This window comes from Nesoenas mayeri (assembly GCF_963082525.1).
Source record: "Nesoenas mayeri genome assembly, chromosome: 15".
Lineage (NCBI taxonomy): Eukaryota > Metazoa > Chordata > Aves > Columbiformes > Columbidae > Nesoenas > Nesoenas mayeri.
This window is the reverse complement of record NC_137559.1, coordinates 17,090,961-17,101,248: the sequence shown is the minus strand read 5'-3', so window position 1 is coordinate 17,101,248 and position 10,288 is coordinate 17,090,961. Positions and strand designations below refer to the sequence as shown.

At 40.1% G+C, this 10,288-nt stretch overlaps 1 protein-coding gene across 1 annotated transcript in view; it reads right to left on the bottom strand.

Annotated features, from left to right (window-relative positions):
• Positions 1 to 964: 964 nt before the first annotated feature.
• The window catches only part of MRTFB (myocardin related transcription factor B), a gene marked incomplete at both ends in the record, with an annotated part of 54,649 nt that continues 45,325 nt past the window's right edge, over positions 965 to 10,288 (bottom strand). The window contains 5 exons of the mRNA XM_080354001.1: positions 965 to 1,503; positions 3,455 to 3,515; positions 5,366 to 5,503; positions 5,803 to 5,961; positions 8,797 to 8,952. Coding sequence (XP_080210127.1) covers positions 965 to 1,503; positions 3,455 to 3,515; positions 5,366 to 5,503; positions 5,803 to 5,961; positions 8,797 to 8,952 — 1,053 coding nt within the window. The remainder of the gene's footprint in view (positions 1,504 to 3,454; positions 3,516 to 5,365; positions 5,504 to 5,802; positions 5,962 to 8,796; positions 8,953 to 10,288) is intronic.

Here is a 10,288-nt window from a genome sequence, read left to right as displayed (position 1 = left end):
TCCTCTTTGCAGGATCATAGTGCACAACAGTGTTAATTAAACTTTCCTGCTTCCTCAAACTGTTCTAATATGCTGACATACTGGATTCAATGATCTAACAAATATCATCAAACACAAAGTAAATTAGGATATTTATTATTTCCATTATAGTAATACCTTGTTTGAAGACCGCTGTTCCCCTCTGTTCACAAAAATAAGCTATACAAAGTTAAGAGTATACAAATAACTGTCTGATATACACATTAAAATCTAGCTATTAAATCCAGAGCATTGCTTTAGAAAATTCAGTGTTCTCAATATTACCTGGCATAGCTACAGTGGATTTCTTGCAGTTACACTTAATATCCCTTTGGATGCAGTTAAATTCTTCCCTCATAATTAAAGAATGGAGGAAGAGTTCTAAAAACCACAAAACCAAAATATAAAACAACTTGAACAAATTAAGAAACTAGACATATGAAATTTCACTGAACCAGCCAGTGCTTGTGCTTGCCCTTGCCCTCACAATCCACGTTGAACCTGGCTCAGGCTGTCCACAGGAACAATGAAGTGCAGTGATACCTCACCCCCCCGACACTTGCTCACTGGGTCAATACAGACAGTTGAAACCTCACTTTTTCTTCTCTAAGTTTAGCCATGTTGTGTTGCTCATTTAAGCATTATAAAGTCAGACATAACTTCTTTCTTAAATATTTGTGATGCATTTACCCTAGGGTAATTTTAATCAGGAAGTACAATCATCCTTTCTTGTGAAATCCAGCTTTCAGAGGGCCCTGATCTGCATTACTTCTAGAAGCATAAAGTAATTCACTGTTGTAAACTTGAAAATCAATAAGGAATTAGCTTCAAGCATTTGTTCTTCCAAACATTACTGTCTTAATTCATCTTAACTGCAATCAGAATGGTGCAATAATGGACGTCTGCTGTAAAGAGACCTGCGGGTCGTGTTCTCATTGGCTGTAGCTTAATCCCAGTGCAACTGTAGATCTTGTGGATCCAGAAAGTCAGTGGAAAACACGCTGGGGGCAGTAGAACTGAGAGGAGTGAGTCCAGATGAGGAGCTGGGCATTGTAATGTCTAGCCATTCCATATTGTCCAAATTTGTATCAGGAAGGTCAAGAGACAGACAAGAATTACTAGTGGTAAACTGTGGGTCAGACGTTTCCATGGGTGAATGAGAATGATCTAAAATGCTGGAGTGATTGAGCAGATCATTCTGGAGGTCTTCAATTAAAGAAAATGGCTCTTTGTCCTCATTACTGCTTGTCAGTTGAGGAATTTCATTACCTGACGGTAAAGTTCCATCCAAGAGGGCTTCGAGTTGGTTTTCCAGACTTATAGACAGGTTGGTTGTTGGTTCTAAGGACACAGGAGGAGGGGCCATTTGGATTTGTGGTGGTGGGCGGGATATCACTGTATTCACTGGCATTGTAGTGATGTTGGCTGTTACTGGTCTCATTTTGGAAATGGGAGATGGTTCCTCCTTTATTGGAAGGGAGATTTCTGTAATTAAAAAAAAAAACCAACGCTATTGAATCCAGAAAAGTTAATAACATATATCCTCAGGCTTACAAGTTGCACCTCCCTCTTGCCGACTTTGGGATGCAGCCAGAGTGAACTCAATGGAGTACGAGTCATTTTGCTGTTCTGATAATACAAACAGTATAGACATCAGACTATGTCAGGTACTCTGAAACAGCAAAGTATTTTAAATCAAGTTCCAGAGTTCTGCTTGCAGTAATACTTCAGCCAATTAGAATATTGATATTGATGAAAAAAGGATCAATTTTCTAGATGTTAGCCTTACCTCCTTTGTGTTTGTCGTACTTCTGACTAATTAGAATAATTATGGAACCAACACATTTCCTCATTTAGAACAGAGTACCTGAGCCAATTTTCAGTTCAGTGCCTGTTTAGTACTGTGTCCACTTTGATGAATTAGAATCTAAGAGATCAGTTGACGGGATTAGGATGCATTTATTCTTGATTCTAGAATTTAGAACTACTCTTCTGTCAAGAAGTCCCATGTAACATAGTGGCAGTAACAATAAAAGGAAATACAGCCAAGTAAGTTCCAGTGAATTCTTATCTGTAAATGTAACCCAAACCCAAGATTAGACAGACAAGAATATGCAAATAAATCCTCTAGCACAGAGGCTGTTTCTGCCAGCAAAAATGTACCTGACAATATATTTTGCACCAGTTTCCCAAGCAAAAAACACATCCTTAAAACCTGTAAGAATGTCTATTTAAATGACTGCTTAGTAAAAGCAAAGCATTACTAAATGGACTCTCTCCGTCTCTTGAAGTCCATTAATACACTAAACATTTTACAGTGTAGAACTTGCTTATGTAAGTGCAACAGGCCTTTACTTCATTTTTCATAAAACTGATCAGGGAAGGTTTGTTTTTTCATGGCAACTTCACAAATCTAGAGCAGTTGTTACCTTTAAGATCAAATAGGTTTGGTAACATAACACTCGAAGCAAATATGTAAGCAAGCACTGTTTCCTAAATCCTCCGTTCCAGAGGTATCATAGAACTTCTTTGAACTACCCACGCAATATTTTAATAAAAGTACTGAAAGCATTTAGTTTAGCTTGAGTTGTCCACTGCACAGGTCACTTAGCTCAGTCTGTCACTGTCTACTCCATTTTCTTCAGCTGACTTTGCAATTTGCTTCAAAAAAGAGAAAATACTCTGATGTTCAGAATATGGCTAAAATCTTCCAATAGCCTACGATCAGTCACTTCTGTCCTGGCACTCATGGCTCTCGAGATCCTTAGGTAAGAGTAGTACAAAGCATTAAGTCAAGGAATTACTTGGCACCAGAATGTTTCCCAGTATTGTAATGGCTTCTTAGTCTACAGAGCCTAATTATGCCCGAAAGTAGCCGTCTTTTACTGCAAAGCTACTTTGTGTATTACTTCAGTTGTTTCAGTTCCTTTCTGCTGGCTCCCTTGTTTTAACTGACATAGAAAGTTGTTATTCATTACTGACTCTATGTAGTTCATACATACTTTTCCCAGTAACATATCTTTGATGTTTAGAGTTGATAATACATGGTTACGTTTAATGAAATTTTAGTATCGATGTGCTTTAACTCTTACCTTATTCTGTTTTATGTATAATTTCAGTTTACATTACATGGATTTGCTCAACTTCTCCAATTTTGGTTTTAAACCAGTTTGTGCTAACCCAAGGTGTTATTTTAATTGTTTGAATGCTGTGTGAATTATTGCAAAGGTCTATTTTACAAGTAGAAAAGTTCCACGGCAGGTTGACTGTGTGTTTTGGTAAATGTTTTCTTTAATAGATAATTATTTCAGAAATACTAGTTTCATCCAAGCCAAATAGCTTCTACCTTGGAAGAATTCTTTCCTTTTATTTCTTTCACTGAGTTTTTATTATCAGGTTTTAAATCTCTCCATCGCAGAGATGTCAATTATCTTACCTCCGCTCTTGATGAGAATATCAAAAAGGTCATCCATCTGCTGACTGTGGGCACTGGAAACCTGCAGTGCATGAGACAAGGGTTATTCTTTTTCTTGTAGTATTTTTCTCCTAAGCTGACTGATTCTAGCTTCTCTCAATAGTACGTAAGTACTAACCTATGATCAAGCCTAAAATTGTTCATCTGAAATGGTCAATCTAGAAAACAGAGAAACAGTTTGGAGAGACACCTGTAATCCCTGTGGTCGGTTTCTGTACAAGGGAATAGGGGAAAAAATCTGAAAAGGAAGACAAAGATTTCATGAAGGGAACCTGCAAGTGAGGTGCAGAGAACCAGGGATGAGGAGGGGAATGACGAACCCTGTTTTGTACCAGGGTAAGTATCTGGAATAAGTGCAGGACTTTGGGGGGTGCACCCTGAACTGCTTTCTCTCAGCAATATCCTGCAAATAGCTACCCTGTAAGATGCATGTTGTTGGTTGTTGTGGTGTTCGTTTGTTTGTTTTTTCTCCAGATGTAGATTCATGTTTTCCTTTTTAAAGGGGGGAAGCTTTCATCAGCTGTTTATCTGTTTGTTTTTAGCAGCCACCTCTGAAATGTCCGAACATTAAGCAAAAGGTAACAAAACCCCCACAAACTGACTGAAGGGAAGAAGCCAGAGAGTCGTGGTCAATGGGGTAGAGTCCAGTTGGGGCCTGTATCCAGTGCAGTGCCCCAGGGGGCAGCACTGGGGCCGGTATTATTCAATATATTCATCAACGATTTGGACGAGGGAATAGAGTGACTGTCAGCAAGTTTGCTGATGACACCAAGCTGGGAGGAGTGGTGACACTGGAAGCTGTGCTGCCATCAGAGACCTGGACAGGCTGGAGAGCTGGGCAGCGAAAAACTGAATGAAATAGAACAAGGGCAAGTGTAGAGTCTTGAATCTGGGCAGGAACAACCCCAGGTTCCAGTAGAAGTTGGGGAATGACCTATTAGAGAGCAGCGTAGGGGAAAGGGACCTGGGGTCCTGGGGACAGCAGGGTGACCATGAGCCAGCACTGGGCCCTTGTGGCCAGAAAGCCAATGGGACCTGGGGTGGGTTAGAAGGGGGTGGTCAGTAGGTCAGAGAGGTTCTCCTGCCCCTCCGCTCTGCCCTGGGGAGACCACACCTGGAATCTTGTGTCCAGTTGTGGCCCCTCAGTTCCAGCAGGACAGGGAACTGCTGGAGAGAGTCCAGTGCAGCCCTTCCAATCCCTTACATTCTGTGATTCTGTGAAACCCATTCTTTCAAAAATGGTCTGGGAAAAGTGAAGACTTTTACGACAGTCTCAAAACAAACCCAGCATTTTAAAGCACTGGTTATACTCTGGAGATGGGAAGCAGTTTGTCATCAGGAGATCTGCCTCCAACGTGAACGGTATTATGGTAAACTGACAAAGCACCCTGTAAGATTATTCATTAAGCTCACTAAATACAGACTCTTTCAAAGCAAGCACCTATGCTCATGTGGATATATATATATATATATACACACATACATACATATATGTTTGCATAAGTATATAAACACATTCTTCTCAAGTTTACACACTTTGGAAAATATGAATATAGTTTAAGTCTGAAGTTTGGCTATCATACATGTTTGAAACGAGTCAGTTGAAGGCTAGTTGTAGTTAAGTAGCAATAGCAGCATTATCCCAATTATACATATAACCAACTGGATACTGTAAAACTTATTGACATGTCAGTTGCTTTAATAAAAAGAATCATGGAATAGGAGTCCAGTAGTTAAACAGAGTTATGAAAATATTAACAAGGTACATTAGGAAAATATTAACACCAAACAAAAAACTAAAATAAGTAATGGCTTGGATACTTCTAAAGAAAAAACCTGTTTTTAATAGACTAAACAGGAGAAAATGATTACCTCACATTGCGGTGTCTGAATATTCCGGGTCTGTTTTATGGCCTCTTCATAACGAGGAGGATCTTTCGCCTTGGATACTGTGTTGTTGAAGAGGGGTTGTTGAACAACATAAGGCTGGGCTTGAGATGGAGAGCCAGGCTGCGTGAAATAACAAAGTAATACCTAAACAGTACGTTTTAGTGAATTCAAGATGTATAAAGGCCACAGATTGGTTTTGTCACACCAATCTACTTATATACAAATAACAGTGCAATAGGTCATTTGAGGGACAAAATAATAGTTTATATCTCTTTCTCGCACATACATACATGTAAGCATTATTACAATCTACAAAACATTCCTCCTCCTTGAGTGAATGGCAGTATGCACAGTGTCACGTTATTTAAGAACAGTAACATAAAACTGAGCTTTATGGAACACTGGTGAGCTAATCTTACCTTATTAGGAGTAGCAGGTCCGTTCTGCACAGAGGCAACCTGATTACCAGCAGGGTGAATGGTAGAGTTTGATGCTTTATTAAGAAAAGATTGTGAAGGTGTTGTCACTGGTGCAGTCTGATAGGAAAATACTGTATTTGATGTGGTAGCTGGAAAAACCTGTAAAGAATTAACGTATCAGTCTTAGGTTATGGGTTTTTTTAAATTAATAACATTGGGTAAATGACGTCAATCAAGATTAAGACTTTTTTTTTTTAATACTTGCTTGCTTAGAATACCTGTTAGGGGAATGTTATTTGTACTGATTTTTCCCTCCAGTGTAATCATTTATAACAATTACTCTTTGAAAAGAACCTTTGTGCTGTGACATATTTTCATTCTTCACTGATAACTGAAAATACTTTCCTGCGATTTTGCAGTGAGCGTATGTTTTTGCAAAACATGTTCAAAAGTGTATGGAAGTTTAATAGATGTGCATGATCTCCCCACCTAGTGGACAGTCAATAAAATGAGCTTATTTCTGGCCTGATACAAACTAGTGTATATATCCACACATGCTGTATACTGCCTAAGACAGAATGGTTTGGTTTGTGCCATATAATTCTAGATTATTTTACCTAAAGATATTTATGAATACTAATGGAGAGAGAGGCAAAAGATATAACTGATTAACTCGAGTATCAAATGTAAACTTGGTTATGGGTATTTAAACTTGTGATTTCTTCAACTGACTGTCCACATGCTCACTGCAAATGATTCCAAACAGTACCCTACTTCTCATATTTTGAAGTTAAAGGGAGAGCAGGAGGAGCTATGAATGTCTGAGTGCATAATTCAGTATCACTCCCAATACCTTTGTGCTAAAGGTGTGACAAATCTTAGATCAGGATGGAGATAAATCCAGGGTAAGCTTTGTGGAGTACAGTCTGAATACCAAATCAAGTCTGCTGTGCGAGGGTTTAACACAGCTTTTGTTAGCCACCCGGGTCATGTCTGGAAACTGTTGTGCTTTTCCAGCTGTCTACCACTGAGGTGAAGGGCTGTGGAGATGTTTCCTTACTACTGAGTGAACTGAGGAACAAGTGCCATGTGGTACCGAGGATGTGAAGAGACACTTCAAACACATAGGAGAAAATAAATAGAATAATCAGCTGGTTTACATAAAAAAATCTGAGCTGCTTGAGGAAGTCTAGATGGATTCAAGAGAAACCAGTTCTGGAAAAGAACTTTCTGTGGAGGTGATTGCTATTAGGAAGACAAACTTCACTAAAAAAGTGTTAAATTAATTAGTAGCATTACTCACAGTTCATTACCTCAATCTGCCCACTGAAATATCCAAGCCTCATGAAAGGCAAACAGCAGACAGGCAGATGTAATGCTGAAGGCATGAAGATTGTCCTGATCTATTGTATCACATCAAGTATTTTACATTCTGGTGTAAAAGCCAGTGCAATGACGCTGCCTGGTTTGCTATGTGAGAGGGCAGGAGATGTGAGCGGAACAGCAAGGGCAGGCCGGATGCAGCCACACGTCTGCTGGGAACCATGTGGGCTCCAAGACAACTGGGCTGAACAGGGGGAAACACCAGAGCGCACAATTGGTATCTCCTGTAATCACTTCAAGGAACTTGTAGACAGCACAGGAAGCAAACTGCTAGTCTCTGGCACGAGTACGTGCCTCAGGGTGACTGGAAAAATTCTATATGGGACCTGTCAAATAAACAAGGTAAGATTAGGCCCTCACTGAATCCCAGAGAACCTGAACGAAATCTGCTTTTGGGATGTGAGTCAGTTGTGACTTCTGTAGGATAACCTCATTGTCTATGAAATCAAACAGACTGAACAAGCATCCTGAAGTGTGATGATGCTCATTTAGTTGTGTTCCCCTTTATTAGCCAGCTGCCTAGAGAATGGCAGGGCGTCATCATATATCTCATAAGATAAATTCTTATTAGATTAGAGGACACTGCACAGGTAGAGGCCTCAAATCGCATCAAAACATGGATTTTATGATGCACTTCTGTAAACTGAAATATAAACCTTAAAGGCTGAGATATTTTGTAAGTTATATAACATATGGTAAAAATTACTGTCTTCATCTTGAAATGTCAGTTCTTTCTGAATTATCCTTTCCTTGAGGCAGGCCGGAAAACCTTGTTCTCCTAAGTGTTAGGAGCCTTAGAGTTGACAACACTGGTAAGGAAGCAAGGAAGGTCCAAAACCAGTCTCTGAGTTGCTAATAACAGAGCTCAGCCTGGAAGAAGCTCCGATGAGGAGAAAGCCTTTCCCTTTGTGACGACCGGAGCCGATGGCTGGTACCAGTTACCATGTGACCACTGGCACTCACAGCTGTGTGTCCAGTGCTGATGAACATCTGTTTTGGAAGGGGAAATTTCAGAGTGGATCGTTTTGGGTAGGCAGGGAAGGATGTCTCTCTGAAGCATTCCCCCCATTCCCCAGGAAGAGATGTATTGTAGGCATAGTGGAGTTCCTACTGCCTGGAACTGCTGTCCTCAGTACAGTCCATTAGCTTTCTGTGTAAGGAAGGATGAAATGGACAGGGAAAGTATGAAAATTACAAGGAACTCCTATAGATAATAAACCTCTGAAGCCATAGGCAAAAGCTTTCTCTGAACAACTGCCTGCAGGATTTTGAGCCAGTGACAAATAACAGGAACTGACTGCAATACCTGGTACACCGATTGTGCCAAGCATGAGGAAGAACGTAAGAGTGCTGCCGTAAGAATACTGTTAAGATAAAGTCTTTAGCCTTACGTATTTATTTGCAACTGAAAAAAAGTCCTGCACAAACTGAAACTTTGGAAAAAGTGAAGGAGTTACAGCCCATTGTAGCACACAGAAAAACACGGTACAGAGGTGTTAGGTGACTTGATCATTTATATACGATGCAGATGACACATAAAAGATTCTAAAAGCACTGCCTAGAGTTAGATTACACAACTCTTTATCTTAACGCTTATTGCTATCCACAAACCTTTCTCATTTGTTGGGTCTGACCGAGTGCGTGCTGCGTGATGGTATTTTGTTGTGACTGTGGAGTATGCATCTGAGGTGCTGTCTGGACCAGGCCAGAGGAAGAAATAGGAGCAGGTATTTGTGATGGGGTCTGTATTCCAGCTTGTGATTGAGCCTAAAGGACGAAGATAAAATATTTGCATTATTTGTATCTCACAGTAAATCACATCATGTAAAAATCAATTGCATAGATTATGCAGAATACCAATAGCACGTGTTCTGGGACGGATGAGTGTGAGCTGTGTACAGGAGACAAAGCGTTTACTCTGTCTGGTACTGGTGAGTTCCCGGCTAAAAGGTGGTGTGTATTTTGCCAAGAGAATTTAAGAAAGACAAACTGGAGAGGGTCCAGCAGAGAGCAATGAAAATAAGAAGAGACAGAGCATAACCAGTAAGAGAGGACTATAAGAACTGCGCTTGAGTAACCAGAAAGACAAAACTGATGATACAAGGAAAAGGTTGTTTTTAAGAAGATCATAGCAGTTTTTAATGGCCACTGAAAGACAAGAAGCATGTCTGACCTCAGGAAAGACAATCTGAGCTGGCAGTTAGGAAAACCTGCTGCAGCATCAGTGAAGTGAAATACAAGAACAAGCTGCTTAAGGTCATCACAGAATTCTAGACAAAATTCTAGAACAATTTAGACAAAGATCTGTCTGGATGGGTAGTTACCAGGAATAGCTGAGGGCTCTGGGGCTCATCCCCATCAACCTTTTACAGCCCTCATTAAGTATTGCTGAATGTGATGGCGCACAAGCTAGCACCAAAGCCTGGGCCCACAACACGCCACAACAGCCATGCACAGGCTGGAGCTGAGAGAATGCTGTGCTGGCACAATAATCATGCGGCTGGCAGGGATTTCATCCAGCTGTGGCACAGGAATGCCACTGGGAAGTACATGTGTAACTCTGCCTTAGACCAACAGGGTAAACTGTTTCAGCTTGGTCACACTACTCTCTACCTCTTCATTTAGAACCCATCTTGGTTTATGCTGTATTTATTCACTGTGGTATTACCTGTAATCACCCTAGAAATAATACTTGTGTAACCATGGTTTCTTTTTATAACTCCACTGGAGTTCTACAACCTACCATTCATGTTTTTTTAATATAACGAGCCATCACCACACAAGGAAGCTCAAACACACATTTTGCAAACAGGTATTCCTCAAAATAAAAAGTAGTGGGAGTGTAGCTCTCTATTACAATTTGGAGTTAACAAAATGGTGGTATACGTGGGTATAAATCAAAATTGACTGTGCATGGAGGCAGTAGATGATAAGACAACTACTTTTCAGGAAAGGGTTATCTGGGAACAAAAACCACAAAGCAAGCAAGTACTAGAAGAAGTTATAAAGAGATTTGCTTTTGAGTTTTTCTACTGTTTTCCCTAAGGCAGAAACAAGTGAGGCCTCATTTTTTAAGTTAGTCTTACAAGCAGCATATTTACCT